This window comes from Entelurus aequoreus, linkage group LG17 (genome assembly GCF_033978785.1).
Source record: "Entelurus aequoreus isolate RoL-2023_Sb linkage group LG17, RoL_Eaeq_v1.1, whole genome shotgun sequence".
NCBI classification, from domain to species: domain Eukaryota; kingdom Metazoa; phylum Chordata; class Actinopteri; order Syngnathiformes; family Syngnathidae; genus Entelurus; species Entelurus aequoreus.
The window spans coordinates 19,790,613-19,810,300 of record NC_084747.1 but is presented as its reverse complement, the minus strand read 5'-3'; the positions used below and the strand labels follow the sequence as shown (position 1 = coordinate 19,810,300).

The 19,688-nt window shown below is 40.7% G+C and overlaps 1 protein-coding gene across 2 annotated transcripts in view; it reads left to right on the top strand.

Annotated features, from left to right (window-relative positions):
* LOC133632623 (outer dense fiber protein 2-like) overlaps positions 1–19,688 on the top strand; it is a 31,584-nt gene that overhangs the window by 4,626 nt on the left and 7,270 nt on the right. For both annotated transcript variants that reach the window (XM_062025146.1, XM_062025147.1), the window contains exons 4-13: positions 5,790–5,913; positions 5,974–6,105; positions 9,241–9,318; positions 9,386–9,574; positions 9,703–9,828; positions 10,013–10,122; positions 11,770–11,905; positions 13,606–13,716; positions 15,501–15,752; positions 15,810–15,910. In XM_062025146.1, coding sequence (XP_061881130.1) covers positions 5,790–5,913; positions 5,974–6,105; positions 9,241–9,318; positions 9,386–9,574; positions 9,703–9,828; positions 10,013–10,122; positions 11,770–11,905; positions 13,606–13,716; positions 15,501–15,752; positions 15,810–15,910 — 1,359 coding nt within the window. The remainder of the gene's footprint in view (positions 1–5,789; positions 5,914–5,973; positions 6,106–9,240; positions 9,319–9,385; positions 9,575–9,702; positions 9,829–10,012; positions 10,123–11,769; positions 11,906–13,605; positions 13,717–15,500; positions 15,753–15,809; positions 15,911–19,688) is intronic.

The following is a 19,688-nucleotide window of genomic DNA, read 5'->3' as shown; positions in this document are numbered from 1 at the left end:
CCAACTCATCAGCTCCTGGTCCACCATGTTCTTCTTGTTACTAAAACAGCGCCAGTTTTAGTTGACATTTAGGGTCGCAAAAAGACCCAAAGTGGTCCTAAAGAGACCCAAAGTGGTCAAAAAGAGACCCAAAGTGGTCCCAAAGAGACCCAAAGTGGTCGTTTTGATTTAAAATATCTGTTCGCGTCAATATTTATCTGTAAGGACCGAGTCATCAGCTCCTGGTTCACCATGTTCTTCTTAATACTAAAACAGCGCCAGTTTTAGTTGACATTTAGGGTCCCAAAGTGGTCCCAAAGAGACCCAAAGTGGTCCCAAAGTGGTCCCAAAGAGACCCAAAGTGGTCGTTTTGATTTAAAAAATCTGTTTGTGTCAATATTTGTCTGTAAGGACCGACTCATCAGCTCCTGGTCCACCATGTTTTTCTTAATACTAAAACAGCGCCAGTTTTAGTTGACATTTAGGGTCCCAAAGTGGTCCCAAAGAGACCCAAAGTGGTCGTTTTGATTTAAAAAATCTGTTTGTGTCAATATTTGTCTGTAAGGACTGACTCATCAGCTCCTGGTCCACCATGTTCTTCTTAATACTAAAACAGCGCCAGTTTTAGTTGACATTTATGGTCCCACAGTGGTCCCAAAGAGACCCAAAGTGGTCCTAAAGAGACCCAAAGTGGTCCCAAAGAGACCCAAAGTGGTCGTTTTGATTTAAAAAAATCTGTTTTTTGTCAATATTTGTCTGCAAGGACCAACTCATCAGCTCCTGGTCCACCATGTTCTTCTTAATACTAAAACAGCGCCAGTTTTAGTTGACATTTAGGGTCCCGAAGAGACCCAAAGTGGTCCTAAAGAGACCCAAAAGTGGTTGTTTTGAATAACTAAAAAAAATCTGCTTATGTCGACATTTGTCTGTGAGGACCGACTCATCAGCTCCTGGTCCACCATGTTCTTTTGTTACTAAAACAGCGCCAGTTTTAGTTGACATTTAGGGTCCCAAACTGGTCCCAAAGAGACCCAAAGTGGTCGTTTTGATTTAAAAAATCTGTTTGTGTCAATATTTGTCTGTAAGGACCAACTCATCAGCTCCTGGTCCACCATGTTCTTCTTAATACTAAAACAGCGCTAGTTTTAGTTGACATTTAGGGTCCCAAAGTGGTCCCAAAGAGACCCAAAGTGGTCCTAAAGAGACCCAAAAGTGGTTGTTTTCAATAACAAAAAAAAATCTGCTTATGTCGACATTTGTCTGTGAGGACCGACTCATCAGCTCCTGGTCCACCATGTTCTTCTTGTTACTAAAACAGCGCCAGTTTTAGTTGACATTTAGGGTCCCAAAGAGACCCAAAGTGGTCCTAAAGAGACCCAAAGTGGTCAAAAAGAGACCCAAAGTGGTCCCAAAGAGACCCAAAGTGGTCGTTTTGATTTAAAATATCTGTTCGCGTCAATATTTATCTGTAAGGACCAACTCATCAGCTCCTGGTCCACAATGTTCTTCTTGTTACTAAAACAGCGCCAGTTTTAGTTGACATTCAGGGTCCCAAAGTGGTCCCAAAGAGACCCAAAGTGGTCGTTTTGATTTTAAAAAATCTGTTCGTGTCAATATTTGTCTGTAAGGACCGACTCATCAGCTCCTGGTTCACCATGTTCTTCTTAATACTAAAACAGCGCCAGTTTTAGTTGACATTTAGGGTCCCAAAGTGGTCCCAAAGAGACCCAAAGTGGTCCCAAAGTGGTCCCAAAGAGACCCAAAGTGGCCGTTTTGATTTAAAAAATCTGTTTGTGTCAATATTTGTCTGTAAGGACCGACTCATCAGCTCCTGGTCCACCATGTTTTTCTTAATACTAAAACAGCGCCAGTTTTAGTTGACATTTAGGGTCCCAAAGTGGTCCCAAAGAGACCCAAAGTGGTCGTTTTGATTTAAAAAATCTGTTTGTGTCAATATTTGTCTGTAAGGACTGACTCATCAGCTCCTGGTCCACCATGTTCTTCTTAATACTAAAACAGCGCCAGTTTTAGTTGACATTTATGGTCCCAAAGTGGTCCCAAAGAGACCCAAAGTGGTCCTAAAGAGACCCAAAGTGGTCCCAAAGAGACCCAAAGTGGTCGTTTTGATTTAAAAAAATCTGTTTTTTGTCAATATTTGTCTGTAAGGACCAACTCATCAGCTCCTGGTCCACCATGTTCTTCTTAATACTAAAACAGCGCCAGTTTTAGTTGACATTTAGGGTCCCGAAGAGACCCAAAGTGGTCCCAAAGAGACCCAAAGTGGTCCTAAAGAGACCCAAAGTGGTCCTAAAGAGACCCAAAAGTGGTTGTTTTGAATAACTAAAAAAAATCTGCTTATGTCGACATTTGTCTGTGAGGACCGACTCATCAGCTCCTGGTCTACCATGTTCTTCTGTTACTAAAACAGCGCCAGTTTTAGTTGACATTTAGGGTCCCAAAGTGGTCCTAAAGAGACCCAAAGTGGTCGTAAAGAGACCCAAAAGTGGTTGTTTTGAATAACTAAAAAAAAATCTGCTTATGTCGACATTTGTCTGTGAGGACCAACTCATCAGCTCCTGGTCCACCATGTTCTTCTTGTTTCTAGAAAAGCGGCAGTTTTAGTTGACATTCAGGGTCCCAAAGTGGTCCCAAAGAGACCCAAAGTGGTCCCAAAGAGACCCAAAGTGGTCATTTTGATTTAAAAAATCTGTTCATGTCAATATTTATCTGGAAGGACCAACTCATCAGCTCCTGGTCCACCATTTTCTTCTGTTACTAAAACAGCGCCAGTTTTAGTTGACATTTAGGGTCCCAAAGTGGTCCTAAAGAGACCCAAAGTGGTCCTAAAGAGACCCAAAAGTGGTTGTTTTGAATAACTAAAAAAAAATCTGCTTATGTCGACATTTGTCTGTGAGGACCGACTCATCAGCTCCTGGTCCACCATGTTCTTCTTGTTTCTAGAAAACCGGCAGTTTGAGTTGACATTCAGGGTCCCAAAGTGGTCCCAAATAGACCCAAAGTGGTCGTTTTGATTAAAAAAATCTGTTTGTGTCAATATTTGTCTGTAAGGACCGACTCATCAGCTCCTGGTTCACCATGTTCTTCTTAATACTAAAACAGCGCCAGTTTTAGTTGACATTTAGGGTCCCAAAGTGGTCCCAAAGAGACCCAAAGTGGTCCTAAAGAGACCCAAAAGTGGTTGTTTTGAATAACTAAAAAAAAATCTGCTTACGTCGACATTTGTCTGTGAGGACCGACCCATCAGCTCCTGGTCCACCATGTTCTTCTTGTTACTAGAAAAGCGTCAGTTTTAGTTGACATTCAGGGTCCCAAAGTGGTCCCAAAGAGACCCAAAGTGGTCCCAAAGTGTTCGTTTTGATTTAAAAAATCTGTTCGTGTCAATATTTGTCTGTAAGGACCGACTCATCAGCTCCTGGTTCACCATGTTCTTCTTAATACTAAAACAGCGCCAGTTTTAGTTGACATTTAGGGTCCCAAAGTGGTCCCAAAGAGACCAAAAGTGGTCCTAAAGAGACCCAAAAGTGGTTGTTTTGAATAACTAAAAAAAAATCTGCTTACGTCGACATTTGTCTGTGAGGACCGACTCATCAGCTCCTGGTCCACCATGTTCTTCTTGTTACTAAAACAGCGCCAGTTTTAGTTGACATTTAGGGTCCCAAAGTGGTCCCAAATAGACCCAAAGTGGTCGTTTTGATTTCAAAAATATGTTTGTGTCAATATTTGTCTGTAAGGACCAACTCATCAACTCCTGGTCCACCAGGTTCTTTTTGATAGAGAAAAATTGTCAGTTTTAGTTGACATTCAGGGTCCCAAAGTGGTCTCAAAAAGACCCACAGTGGTCCTAAAAAGACCCTAAGTGGTCGTTTTCATTTAAAAAAATCTGTTCATGTCAACATTTGTTTGTGAAGACCGACTCGTCAAATCCTGGTCCACCATGTTCTTCTTGTTACTAAAAAAGCGCCATTTTTAGTTGACATTCAGGTTCCCAAAGTGGTCCTAAAGAGACCCAAAAGTGGTTGTTTTGTAGAACTAAAAAAAATCTGCATATGTCGACATTTGTCTGTAAGGACCGACTCGTCAACTCCTGGTCCACCATGTTCTTCTTGATACTAAAAAGTGTCAGTTTTAGTTGACATTCAGGGTCCCAAAGTGGTCCCAAAGAGACCCAAAGTCGTCCTAAAGAGACCAAAGGTGGTCGTTTTGATTTAAAAAATGTGTTCATGTCAACATTTGTCTGTGAAGAGCGACTCATCAACTCCTGGTCCACCATGTTCTTCTTGGTACTAGAAAAGCGCCAGTTTTAGTTGACATTTAGGGTCCCAAAGTGGTCCCAAAGAGACCAAAAGTGGTCCCAAAGAGACCCAAAGTAGTCCTGAAGAGACCAAAAAGTAGTTGTTTTGAATAACTAAAAAAAATCTGCTTAAGTCAACATTTGTCTGTGAGGACCGACTCATCAACTCCTGGTCCACCATGTTCTTGTTATTAAAGAAGTGTCAGTTTTAGTTGACATTCAGGGTCCCAAAGACACCAAAAGGGTCCGTTTTGATTAAAACCATACTGTTTATGTCGACATTTGTCTGTAAGGATTGACTGATCAACTCCTGGTCCAACATGTTCTTTTTGTTACTAGAAAAGTGTCAGTTTTAGTTGACATTCAGGGTCCCAAAGACACCAAAAGGGTCCGTTTTGATTAAAACCATACTGTTTATGTCGACATTTGTCTGTAAGGATTGACTGATCAACTCCTGGTCCAACATGTTCTTCTTGTTACTAGAAAAGTGTCAGTTTTAGTTGACATTCAGGGTCCCAAAGTGGTCCCAAAGAGACCCAAAGTGGTCGTTTTGATTTAAAAAATATGTTTGTGTCAATATTTGTCTGTAAGGACCAACTCATCAACTCCTGGTCCACCAGGTTCTTCTTGTTACTAAACAGTGTCAGTTTTAGTTGACATTCAGGGTCCCAAAGTGGTCCCAAAGAGACCCAAAGTGGTCCCAAAGAGACCCAAAGAGACCCAAAGTGGTCCCAAAGAGACCCAAAGTGGTCGTTTTGATTTTAAAAATATGTTTGTGTCAATATTTGTCTGTAAGGACCAACTCATCAACTCCTGGTCCACTATCTTCTTCTTGTTAGAAAAAAATCGCCAAATTGAGTTGACATTTAGGGTCCCAAAGTGGTCCCAAAGAGACCCAAAGTGGTCGTTTTGATTTTAAAAATATGTTTGTGTCAATATTTGTCTGTAAGGACCAACTCATCAACTCCTGGTCCACCAGGTTCTTTTTGATACTGAAAAATGGTCAGTTTTAGTTGACATTTAGGGTCCCAAAGTGGTCCCAAAGAGACCCAAAGTGGTCCTAAAGAGACCCAAAGTGGTCGTTTGGATTTAAAAAATATGTTTGTGTCAATATTTGTCTGTAAGGACCAACTCATCAACTCCTGGTCCACCATGTTCTTCTTGTTACTAAACAGTGTCCGTTTTAGTTGACATTCAGGGTCCCAAAGTGGTCCCAAAGAGACCCAAAGTGGTCGTTTTGATTTTAAAAATATGTTTGTGTCAATTATTGTCTGTAAGGACCAACTCATCAACTCCTGGTCCACTATCTTCTTCTTGTTAGAAAAAAATCGCCAATTTTAGTTGACATTTAGGGTCCCAAAGAGACCCAAAGTGGTCATTTTGAATAACTAAAAAATCTGCTTGTGTAGACATAAAATGTGAGTTCCAAATTGGTCCTGGAACAGACCGTTTCTGTCCCCATGACGTCCTGAGGACTGACGGTGTCCTGGTCTTTCAGAGGGGACACGGCGGGTCATTCCACAGACGTCCTGCTGAGGGCGCTGGTGGAGGCGGAGGTGGACGGCGTGGCGGTGGCCAACCAGCTGCGCGCCCTTCAGGAGACGCTGGAGCGCCTGGGTCAGGTAAGGTTCTCGCTGCGCCGGGTCGGCGTGGACCCGGACTCAGAGCGCTTGGCGTTGCAGGACAAGCGTCCGTCCAGACTGCAGACGACCTCGCTGGGACGCCAGCGTCGCCTCCTGCTGGAGAAGATGGAGATCTTCGACAACACCAACCACAGCCTGAGAGAACTGATCCGGGATTGGACGGAAACTGAGGTGTGACGCCATTTTTTTCTTTTGTGGTATGGTAGCATGCTAACAAGATAGCGTAATGTAACAAAATATATGACTTTCAGTTGTATAGCTGCAACACCGGCTAAAATGATAGCATGCTAATGTTAACATGTTAGCGTGCTAAAAATATAGCGCCATGTAACAAAATACTTCACTTTTAGTTCTGTAGCTACAAAATTGGCTAAAATAGTTGCATGCTAAACAGTTAGCGTCATGTAAAAATAATATATGAATAGGAGTTGTATAGCTACAGATTGGCTAAATTGGTAGCATGCTTCTGTTAGCATGGTAACATGTTAAGTTAGCATGTAACAAAATATATGACTTTTAGTTGTTTAGTTACAAAATTTGCCAAAATGATAGCATGCTAACATGTCAGCGTGCCAAAAAATAGTATCGTGTAGCGTAATGTATGACTTTGTTCTACAGCTACAAAATTGACTAAAATGGTAGCATGCTAACGTTAGAATGAAGTTAGCATTCTAAAGAGACAGCGTCATTTAGGAAAATATATGACTGCTGTTTAGCTACAAAATTGGTTAAAATGGTAGCATGCTAGAAAGTTAGCGTGCTAAAAAATAGTATTGTGTAACATAATATGACTATTAGTTGTATTGCTACAAAATTGGCTAATATGGTAGAATGTTAACATGCTAACAAGTTAGCATTCTAAAAAGATAGCGTCATGTAAGAAAATATGACTTTTAGATGTTTAGTTACAAAATAATGGCTAAAATGATAGCATGCTAACATGTTAGCGTGCCAAAAAATAGTATCGTGTAGCGTAATATATGACTTTGTTGTACAGCTACAAAATTGACGAAAATGGTAGCATGCTAACGTTAGAATGAAGTTAGCATTCTAAAGAGACAGCGTCATTTAGGAAAATATATGACTGCTGTTTGGCTACAAAATTGGTTCAAATGGTAGCATGCTAGGAAGTTAGCGTGCTAAAAAATAGTATTGTGTAACATAATATGACTTTAAGTTGTATTGTTACAAAATTGGCTAATATGGTAGCATGTTAACATTAGAATTTTAACATGCTAACAAGTTAGCATTCTAAAAAGATAGTGTCATGTAAGAAAATATGACTTTTAGTTGTTTAGCTACAAAATTGGCTAAAATGATCGCATGCTAACATGTTAGCGTGCTAAAAATAGTATCACACGACATGTAACAATATATAACTGTCGTATAGCTTCGAAATTGGCTAAAATGTTTGCAAGCTAACATTAGCACAGTAACATGCTAGTAAGTTTGCGTTCTAAAAAGATAGCGCCATGTAAGAAAATATGACTTTTAGATGTTTAGTTACAAAATTGGCTAAAATAGTAGCAAGCTAACGTCAGCATGGTAACATGCTAACAAGTCAGCATTATGAAAAGATAGCATCATGTAAGAAAAGATTACTTTTTGTTGTTTAGCTACATCTTAGCGTGCTAAAAATAGTATCACACGACATGCAACAATATATGACTGTCGTATAGCTACGAAATTGGCTAAAATGTTAGCCAAGTTACATGCTTATTAGCCAAGTTAGATGCTTATTAGCATGTAACTTATTAGTTACATGCTAATAAGTTAGCATTCTAAAAAGATAGCACCATGTAAGAAAATATGACTTTTAGTTGTTTAGCTACATCTTAGCGTGCTAAAAATAGTATCACACGACATGCAACAATAGATGACTGTCGTATAGCTACGAAATTGGCTAAAATGTTAGCAAGCTAACATTAGCACAGTTACATGCTAATAAGTTAGCATTCTAAAAAGATAGCACCATGTAAGAAAATATGACTTTTAGTTGTTTAGCTACATCTTAGCGTGCTAAAAATAGTATCACACGACATGCAACAATATATGACTGTCGTATAGCTACGAAATTGGCTAAAATGTTAGCAAGCTAACATTAGCACAGTAACATGCTCATAAGTTAGCATTCTAAAAAGATAGCGCCATGTAAGAAAATATGACTTTTAGTTGTTTAGCTACAAAATTGGCTAAAATGATCGCATGCTAACATGTTAGCGTGCTAAAAATAGTATCACACGACATGTAACAATATATAACTGTCGTATAGCTACGAAATTGGCTAAAATGTTCGCAAGCTAACATTAGCACAGTAATATGCTAGTAAGTTAGCGTTCTAAAAAGATAGCGCCATGTAAGAATATATGACTTTTAGATGTTTAGTTTCAAAATTGGCTAAAATAGTAGCAAGCTAACGTCAGCATGGTAACATGCAAACAAGTCAGCATTCTAAAAAGACAGCGTCATGTAAGGCAAGATGACTTTTTGTTGTTTAGCTACAAAATTGGCTAAAATGACCGCATGCTAACATCCTAGCGTGCTAAAAATAGTATCACACGACATGCAACAATATATGACTGTTGTATAGCCACGAAATTGGCTAAAATGTTAGCAAGCTAACATTAGCACAGTAACATGCTAATAAGTTAGCATTCTAAAAAGATAGCGCCATGTAAGAAAATATGACTTTTAGTTGTTTAGCTACAAAATTGGCTAAAATGATCGCATGCTAACATGTTAGCGTGCTAAAAATAGTATCACACGACATGTAACAATATATAACTGTCGTATAGCTACGAAATTGGCTAAAATGTTCGCAAGCTAACATTAGCACAGTAACATGCTAGTAAGTTAGCGTTCTAAAAAGATAGCGCCATGTAAGAAAATATGACTTTTAGATGTTTAGTTACAAAATTGGCTAAAATAGTAGCAAGCTAACGTCAGCATGGTAACATGCTAACAAGTCAGCATTATAAAAAGATAGCGTCATGTAAGAAAAGATTACTTTTTGTTGTTTAGCTACAAAATTGGCTAAAATGATCGCATGCTAACATCTTAGCGTGCTAAAAATAGTATCACACGACATGTAACAATATATGACTGTCGTATAGCTACGAAATTGGCTAAAATGTTAGTAAGCTAACATTAGCACAGTAACATGCTAATAAGTTAGCATTCTAAAAAGATAGCGCCATGTAAGAAAATATGACTTTTAGGTTTATAGCTACGAAATTGGCTAAAATGTTAGCACGCTAATGTTGGCATGGTAACAAGCTAACAAGATTGCGTTTTTGGGTTTTTCAGCAGCGAGAATCGACGAGACTTTTCGAGGAGAACCGCGCCTTGAAGACGAGACTCGCCGACTGCGAGGCCGACAACATGGTGAGTCTTTGGAGACCCGGTCCAAGGTCTGACGGGCGCCATCACGCGGCGTCTTTGTCCCCGCCAGAGACTGGTGTCCAGGATGGCCAGCAGAGACCAAGACGCCTCGCAGCTGGCCGACTCGCTGGCCTTCGAGAAGGAGCACGCCAGGACCTCGGAGGAGCTGGCCAGGATCCTGGGCTCCACCCGGGACCACTTGGAGTCGCAGCTGAGTCGCAGTGAGGCGGACAAGGCTCACCTGGCCGCTCAGCTTCAGGTGACAGAGGTTGAACAGTAACACTGTGTTTGAGTCTTTGGCGCACCACTGGAGGGAGTCCATGTGGGTTTGAGAGTCTCTGGTCTAGGCAATGTTTGCAAAGGCTGACTCCTCCTTTCCTGGAGCAGCGCATGCAGCACAACTTCCAGCAGCTGCGGGGAAACGAGGAGCAGGCGGCGCTAACTCTGCTGACTCAGCGGGCCGAGCGGGCCGAGGACGCGGGCCGGCAGCTGAGTGACCGACTGCAGGACAAGGTCAGAGTCCAGAATGCGGAAAAAACCAAATGAATTGACGTTTTTACCAGATGTTATGCTAATTAGCTTTGGCAGCCGTAACGCCAAGATGTTAGCTTAGCATACATTCAGCCGCTTCTGGCATCTTTTCGGTAAAAGGTAGCGAGCCAGCACACACGCAAACACACTGTCTTTTATTTTGAAGGAATCCCAGCTGGCTCAGGCTCTGTCCACGTGCAGCGAGCTGCGTTTGCGAAACGCCAAGGAGGCGTCGGCGAGGAGCCAACTCGATGACGAGGTCGCCGCCTTAAAGACGTGAGTCGACAATCGGGAGAAATTCGTAGAATGAATGTTGGGATTGAAATATGCGAGCCTGGTAAAATGCTAACAGATAGCGTGTCACGTATGACTTTCAGTTGTGTACCTACAAAATGGGCTAAAATGGTAGCACGCTAATTTGTTAGCGTGCTAAAAAGATAGCGTCATGTAACAGAACATATGGCTTTTAGGTATGTAGCTAAAAAACTGGCTAAAATCGTAGAATGCTAAAAAGTTAGCATGGTAAAAAGATGGCATCATGTAACAAAATATATGAGTTTTAGTTGTATATCTAAAAAAATTGGCGGAAATGGTAGCATGCTAAAAAGTTAGCTGGTAAAAAAGATAGCATCATGTGACAAATTATATGACTTAGTTGTATAGCTATAAAATCGGCTGAAATGGTAGCATGCTAACAAGTTAGCATGGTAAAAAAGATAGCATCATGTAACAAAATATATGACTTTTAGTTGTATATCTAAAAAAATTGGCGGAAATGGTAGCATGCTAAAAAGTTAGCTGGTAAAAAAGATAGCATCATGTGACAAATTATATGACTTTTAGTTGTATAGCTATAAAATCGGCTTAAATGGTAGCATGCTAACAAGTTAGCATGGTAAAAAAGATAGCATCATGTAACAAAATATATGACTTTTAGTTGTATATCTAAAAAAATTGGCGGAAATGGTAGCATGCTAAAAAGTTAGCTGGTAAAAAAGATAGCATCATTTGACAAATTATATGACTTTTAGTTGTATAGCTATAAAATCGGCTTAAATGGTAGCATGCTAACAAGTTTGAAGATAGCATCATGTGACAAAATATATGACTTTTGGTTGTATAGCTATAAAATTGGCTGAAATGGTAGCATGCTAACAAGTTAGCGTGCTAAAAATATAGCGTTGTGTAACAAAATATGACTTTTTGTTGTTCAGCTACAAAATTGTCTAAAATGGTAGGATGCTAACAAGTTAGCCGGTAAAAAGATAGCATCATGTGACAAAATACATGACTTTTAGTTGTACAGCTACAAAATTGGCTAAAACATTAGCATGCAAACAAGGTAGCGCCAAGTAATGATAGCAATGATTCTGATTTGTTTGCCTATAAAGTTGGCAACATTATTTGAAGGCTAATGTTAGCATGCTAGCAAGGTAGCACCGTACAAGGACATCAATGACTGTAAGGAAACAGGTGAGAATATGATCTTGCCTGTGTCATCTGTCAGCCAGGTGAGTGAGTGCCTGTGTCACCTGTCAGCCAGGTGAGTGAGTGAGTGAGTGTCTGTGTCACCTGTCAGCCAGGTGAGTGAGTGAGTGAGTGTCTGTGTCACCTGTCAGCCAGGTGAGTGAGTGAGTGAGTGTCTGTGTCACCTGTCAGCCAGGTGAGTGAGTGTCTGTGTCACCTGTCAGCCAGGTGAGTGAGTGAGTGAGTGTCTGTGTCACCTGTCAGCCAGGTGAGTGAGTGAGTGAGTGTCTGTGTCACCTGTCAGCCAGGTGAGTGAGTGAGTGAGTGTCTGTGTCACCTGTCAGCCAGGTGAGTGAGTGTCTGTGTCACCTGTCAGCCAGGTGAGTGAGTGAGTGAGTGTCTGTGTCACCTGTCAGCCAGGTGAGTGAGTGAGTGAGTGTCTGTGTCACCTGTCAGCCAGGTGAGTGAGTGTCGCAGTCAGCTGCACGTCGCTGACCAGAGAAGTCGAGCAGAGAGGGAGGAGCTACGGGATCAACTTCATGCTCTGAGCGCCGAGAAGACGTCCATCCTGCTGGACAAGCAGACTCTGCAGGTACTACTACACTGTACTTGTTACTACTACTGTGTACTTGTTACTACTACTGTGTACTTGTTACTACTACTGTGTACTTGTTACTACTACTGTGTACTTGTTACTACTACTGTGTACTTGTACTTGTACTTGTTACTACTACTGTGTACTTGTACTTGTTACTACTACTGTGTACTTGTTACTACTACTGTGTACTTGTTACTACTACTGTGTACTTGTACTTGTTACTACTACTGTGTACTTGTGCTTGTACTTGTAGTTGTACTTGTACACGTCACATACTGACACAGTCTTAGGAGACCATAGAATAATAGAACTATGCAGTATTATTAATTCCATATCATATTTATGATAATATAATAATTATAAATATTTTTAATATTTAATATTATTTTTTACAATTATATTATTTATGATCATTTTCTAATTCTGTATATTTATGATAATATATTCATTACATATAATATTAATAATATATTAATTCTAAGTAATATTTATGATCCTTTATTCATTCTGTATAATTATATTATATTAATTCTATGTAGTATTTTATGATGACTTAGTAATTCTGTATATTATTTATGATAATACATTTTTTTAATATAATAATTACAATATATTGATTCTATATATAATTATTAATTCTGTATTATAATTATGATGTATTAGTTGTGTATACCATTTTTAATAATTAATTCTGTATAATATTTATGATAATATATTATTCTATATAATATTTATAATATATTAATTATATATATTGTTATAATATATTAATTATAATATATTAATTATATTTACCATCTATGATAATATATGAATTATATATAATACTTATATTATACAGGTATTCTGTATAACATAATATATTAATTTAGAATATTATTTCTGACAATTTATTAATTATATGTATTTATAACATTAATTCTGTATATTCATAATAATCTTTAATTTTGTATCATATTTATAATGTAATCATTTTGTATACTATTATATACATTTTGTATAACATTATATACATTTTGTTTAATATTTATGATAATATATTGTGGATAATATTTATAATATATTAATTTAGAATATTATTTCTGACAATTTATTAATTATATGTATTTATAACATTAATTCTGTATATTCATAATAATCTTTAATTTTGTATCATATTTATAATGTAATCATTTTGTATAATATTATATACATTTTGTATAACATTATATACATTTTGTTTAATATTTATGATAATATATTGTGGATAATATTTATAATATATAAATTCAGTATAATATTTATAATATATAAATTTAGTATAATATTTATGATAATATATTAGTTTTGTGTAATATGTATAATACATCAATTTTGTATATTTATGATATGTTAATTGTGTATAATACTATATTAATTTTGTATATTTATGATAATATATTAATTTTGTATAATATTTATGATAGTATATTTATTTTGTGTAATATTCATTATCTTATATTAATTTTGTATACATTTCAGAAAATCAATCAATTTTGTATAATATTAATGATCATTTATTAATTGTGTGTAATAAGTATAATACTCTATTAATAGTGTATAATATTTATGATATGTTAATTATATATAATATTTTTTGATTATATATTGATTTAGTATAATATTTTTGCTCATGTATTAATTCCAGAATGATTGCAATGAATGTTCTCCTTCAGGCTGAGATTATTTCTTGTGAGGAAAAAGTCAAAACGTTTCAAGATGAAAACTTTCAAGTGAAGACGTTGCTACGGAAACAAGAAGCCATGTTGGACAAATACAAGAAGAAGGTACACACTACTACCTGTGTGTACTACCTGTGTGTGTACTATGTGTTTGTACTACATGTGTATACTACGTGTCTACTAAATATTTATACTACATGAGTATTACATGTTTATACTACATGTATACTGTGTGTGTTTTTTCATGTGTACTATGTGTGTGTGTACTACGTGTGAATACTACATATATACTACATGTGTACCCCAATATTATGTGTGTGTATTATATGTATACTAAGTGAGTGTGTACCACTTGTGTATTACGTGTGTGTGCCACTTGTATACTAAGTGTGTGTACCACTTCTCTGTCATGTGTGTGTACTACATGCATACTAAGTGTGTGTGTACCACTTGTATACTAAGTGTGTGTGTACCACTTCTCTGTCATGTGTGTGTACTACATGCATACTAAGTGTGTGTGTACCACTTGTATATTATGCGTGTGTACTACATGCATACTAAGTGTGTGTGTACCACTTGTATACTGTGTGTACTGCATGCATACGAAGTGTGTGTGTACCACTTCTATATTATGTGTGTGTACTACATGCATTCTAAGTGTGTGTGTGTACCACTTTTATATTATGTGTGTGTGCTACATACATACTAAGTGTGTGTGTGTGTGTGTACCACTTCTATATTATGTGTCTGTACTACATGTATACTAAGTGTGTGTGTGTGTAACACTTCTATATTATGCGTGTGTACTACATGTATACTAAGTGTGTGTGTGTACCATTTCTATATTATGTGTGTGTACTACATGTATACTAAGTGTGTACCACTCCTATATTATGTGCGTGTACCACTTGTATACTGTGTGTACTGCATGCATACTAAGTGTGTGTGTACCACTTCTATATTATGTGCGTGTACTACAGGCATTCTAAGTGTGTGTGTGTGTACCACTTTTATATGATGTGTGTGTACTACATACATACTAAGTGTGTGTGTACCTCTTCTATATTATGTGTGTACTACATGCATACTAAGTGTGTGTGTGTGTGTGTGTGTACCACTTCTATATTATGTGTCTGTACTACATTTATACCAAGTGTGTGTGTGTGTAACACTTCTATATTATGCCTGTGTACTACATGTATACTAAGTGTGTGTGTGTACCACTTCTATATTATGTGTGTGTACTACATGTATACTAAGTGTGTACCACTCCTATATTATGTGTGTGTACCACTTGTATAAATTATGTGCGTGTACTACATGTATACTATGTGTGTGTACCACTTATATATTATGTGTGTGTACTACATGTATACTAAGAGTGTGTTTACCACTTCTATATTATGTGTGTGTACTACATGTATACTAGGTGTGTGTGTACCACTTGTATATTAAGTGTGTGTACTACATGTATACTAAGTGTGTATGTACTACATGTATACTAAGTGTGTGTACCACTTCTATATTATGTGTGTGTACTACATGTATACTCTATAGTGTACTTGGTACACACACACTTAGTATACATGTAGTACACGCACATTGGTTAAATCACCAAAAATGATTCCCGGGCGCGGCCACCGCTGCTGCCCACTGCTCCCCTCACCTCCCAGGGGGTGATCAAGGGTGATGGGTCAAATGCAGAGAATAATTTCGCCACACCTAGTGTGTGTGTGTGACAATCATTGGTACTTTAACATAATATAAAAGTGGTACACACACACACTTAGTATACATGAAGTACACTGTACTTACATGTGTATACACCTAAAAAGTAGCAGATGTTACATACATGGTTGTGTGTGTGTGTGTGTGTGTGTGTGTGTCAGGCGCAGCATGCAGAGAGAGAGAGAGAGGAGATGTGTGTGAAGGTACATGAGGTGCAGCAGGAGGTGTGTGAGAACATCAAGTGTCATGAGGAGGACAAGCAGCAGATGATGCTTCGTCTCCGAGAACTGGAGAAGTTTCCAGAAAGGTTGAAGAGGAGCGAGCAGCAGCTGAGAGAAGCTCGGGAGGAGGCCGACGCCCACCAGAGGAGGAGCCAGGAGCATAACTCCGCCCTCGCTGAAGTGCGAAGCAAGGTACGTCTGCCCGACCTGGAGATGTATTTTTTTAGCTGACTGGATGTTTTTGAGCAGGTGGAACATCAAGGATGTCAGCTGGAGAACTTCCAGCGCAGGAACCTTCTTCTGCAGCAGGACAACAACCTTCTCAACGACAAGATACACACCTTGGACAGGTAACACCTCACCTGACTTCCTGTCATGTGACTGTCTCCTTCCTTCCTTCCTCACCTGTAGGTCATGTGACTGTCCCCTTCCTTCCTTCCTCACCTGTAGGTCATGTGACTGTCTCCTTCCTTCCTCACCTGTAGGTCATGTGACTGTCTCCTTCCTTCCTTCCTCACCTGTAGGTCATGTGACTGTCTCCTTCCTTCCTCACCTGTAGGTCATGTGACTGTCTCCTTCCTTCCTCACCTGTAGGTCATGTGACTGTCTCCTTCCTTCCTCACCTGTAGGTCATGTGACTGTCCCCTTCCTTCCTTCCTCACCTGTAGGTCATGTGACTGTCTCCTTCCTTCCTCACCTGTAGGTCATGTGACTGTCTCCTTCCTTCCTCACCTGTAGGTCATGTGACTGTCTCCTTCCTTCCTCACATGTAGGTCATGTGACTGTCTCCTTCCTTCCTCACCTGTAGGTCATGTGACTGTCTCCTTCCTTCCTTCCTCACCTGTAGGTCATGTGACTGTCTCCTTCCTTCCTCACCTGTAGGTCATGTGACTGTCTCCTTCCTTCCTTCCTCACCTGTAGGTCATGTGACTGTCTCCTTCCTTCCTCACCTGTAGGTCATGTGACTGTCTCCTTCCTTCCTTCCTTCCTCACCTGTAGGTCATGTGACTGTCTCCTTCCTTCCTCACCTGTAGGTCATGTGACTGTCTCCTTCCTTCCTCACCTGTAGGTCATGTGACTGTCTCCTTCCTTCCTCACCTGTAGGTCATGTGACTGTCCCCTTCCTTCCTTCCTCACCTGTAGGTCATGTGACTGTCTCCTTCCTTCCTCACCTGTAGGTCATGTGACTGTCTCCTTCCTTCCTCACCTGTAGGTCATGTGACTGTCTCCTTCCTTCCTCACATGTAGGTCATGTGACTGTCTCCTTCCTTCCTCACCTGTAGGTCATGTGACTGTCTCCTTCCTTCCTTCCTCACCTGTAGGTCATGTGACTGTCTCCTTCCTTCCTCACCTGTAGGTCATGTGACTGTCTCCTTCCTTCCTTCCTCACCTGTAGGTCATGTGACTGTCTCCTTCCTTCCTCACCTGTAGGTCATGTGACTGTCTCCTTCCTTCCTTCCTTCCTCACCTGTAGGTCATGTGACTGTCTCCTTCCTTCCTCACCTGTAGGTCATGTGACTGTCTCCTTCCTTCCTCACCTGTAGGTCATGTGACTGTCTCCTTCCTTCCTTCCTTCCTTCCTTCCTCACCTGTAGGTCATGTGACTGTCTCCTTCCTTCCTCACCTGTAGGTCATGTGACTGTCTCCTTCCTTCCTTCCTCACCTGTAGGTCATGTGACTGTCTCCTTCCTTCCTCACCTGTAGGTCATGTGACTGTCTCCTTCCTTCCTTCCTTCCTCACCTGTAGGTCATGTGACTGTCTCCTTCCTTCCTCACCTGTAGGTCATGTGACTGTCTCCTTCCTTCCTCACCTGTAGGTCATGTGACTGTCTCCTTCCTTCCTTCCTTCCTTCCTCACCTGTAGGTCATGTGACTGTCTCCTTCCTTCCTCACCTGTAGGTCATGTGACGGTCTCTTTCCTTCCTTCCTTCCTCACCTGCAGGTCATGTGACTGTCTCTTTCCTTCCTTCCTTCCTCACCTGTAGGTCATGTGACTGTCTCCTTCCTTTCTTCCTTCCTTCCTCACCTGTAGGTCATATGACTGTCTCCTTCCTTCCTCACCTGTAGGTCATGTGACTGTCTCCTTCCTTCCTTCCTCACCTGTAGGTCATGTGACTGTTTCCTTCCTTCCTTCCTCACCTGTAGGTCATGTGACTGTCTCCTTCCTTCCTTCCTTCCTCACCTGTAGGCCATGTGACTGTCTCCTTCCTTCCTTCCTCACCTGTAGGTCATGTGACTGTCTCCTTCCTTCCTTCCTTCCTCACCTGTAGGTCATGTGACTGTCTCCTTCCTTCCTCACTTGTAGGTCATGTGACTGTCTCCTTCCTTCCTTCCTTCCTCACCTGTAGGTCATGTGACTGTCTCTTTCCTTCCTTCCTTCCTCACCTGTAGGTCATGTGACTGTCTCCTTCCTTCCTCACCTGTAGGTCATGTGACTGTCTCCTTCCTTCCTCACCTGTAGGTCATGTGACTGTCTCCTTCCTTCCTCACCTGTAGGTCATGTGACTGTCCCCTTCCTTCCTTCCTCACCTGTAGGTCATGTGACTGTCTCCTTCCTTCCTCACCTGTAGGTCATGTGACTGTCTCCTTCCTTCCTCACCTGTAGGTCATGTGACTGTCTCCTTCCTTCCTCACATGTAGGTCATGTGACTGTCTCCTTCCTTCCTCACCTGTAGGTCATGTGACTGTCTCCTTCCTTCCTTCCTCACCTGTAGGTCATGTGACTGTCTCCTTCCTTCCTCACCTGTAGGTCATGTGACTGTCTCCTTCCTTCCTTCCTCACCTGTAGGTCATGTGACTGTCTCCTTCCTTCCTCACCTGTAGGTCATGTGACTGTCTCCTTCCTTCCTTCCTTCCTCACCTGTAGGTCATGTGACTGTCTCCTTCCTTCCTCACCTGTAGGTCATGTGACTGTCTCCTTCCTTCCTCACCTGTAGGTCATGTGACTGTCTCCTTCCTTCCTTCCTTCCTTCCTTCCTTCCTCACCTGTAGGTCATGTGACTGTCTCCTTCCTTCCTCACCTGTAGGTCATGTGACTGTCTCCTTCCTTCCTTCCTCACCTGTAGGTCATGTGACTGTCTCCTTCCTTCCTCACCTGTAGGTCATGTGACTGTCTCCTTCCTTCCTTCCTTCCTCACCTGTAGGTCATGTGACTGTCTCCTTCCTTCCTCACCTGTAGGTCATGTGACTGTCTCCTTCCTTCCTCACCTGTAGGTCATGTGACTGTCTCCTTCCTTCCTTCCTTCCTTCCTCACCTGTAGGTCATGTGACTGTCTCCTTCCTTCCTCACCTGTAGGTCATGTGACGGTCTCTTTCCTTCCTTCCTTCCTCACCTGCAGGTCATGTGACTGTCTCTTTCCTTCCTTCCTTCCTCACCTGTAGGTCATGTGACTGTCTCCTTCCTTTCTTCCTTCCTTCCTCACCTGTAGGTCATATGACTGTCTCCTTCCTTCCTCACCTGTAGGTCATGTGACTGTCTCCTTCCTTCCTTCCTCACCTGTAGGTCATGTGACTGTTTCCTTCCTTCCTTCCTCACCTGTAGGTCATGTGACTGTCTCCTTCCTTCCTTCCTTCCTCACCTGTAGGCCATGTGACTGTCTCCTTCCTTCCTTCCTCACCTGTAGGTCATGTGACTGTCTCCTTCCTTCCTTCCTCACCTGTAGGTCATGTGACTGTCTCCTTCCTTCCTCACTTGTAGGTCATGTGACTGTCTCCTTCCTTCCTTCCTTCCTCACCTGTAGGTCATGTGACTGTCTCTTTCCTTCCTTCCTTCCTCACCTGTAGGTCATGTGACTGTCTCCTTCCTTCCTTCCTCACCTGTAGGTCATATGAATGTCTCCTTCCTTCCTTCCTTCCTTCCTCACCTGTAGGTCATGTGACTGTCTCCTTCCTTCCTTCCTCACCTGTAGGTCATGTGACTGTTTCCTTCCTTCCTTCCTCACCTGTAGGTCATGTGACTGTCTCCTTCCTTCCTTCCTTCCTCACCTGTAGGTCATGTGACTGTTTCCTTCCTTCCTTCCTCACCTGTAGGTCATGTGACTGTCTCCTTCCTTTCTTCCTTCCTTCCTCACCTGTAGGTCATATGACTGTCTCCTTCCTTCCTTCCTCACCTGTAGGTCATGTGACAGT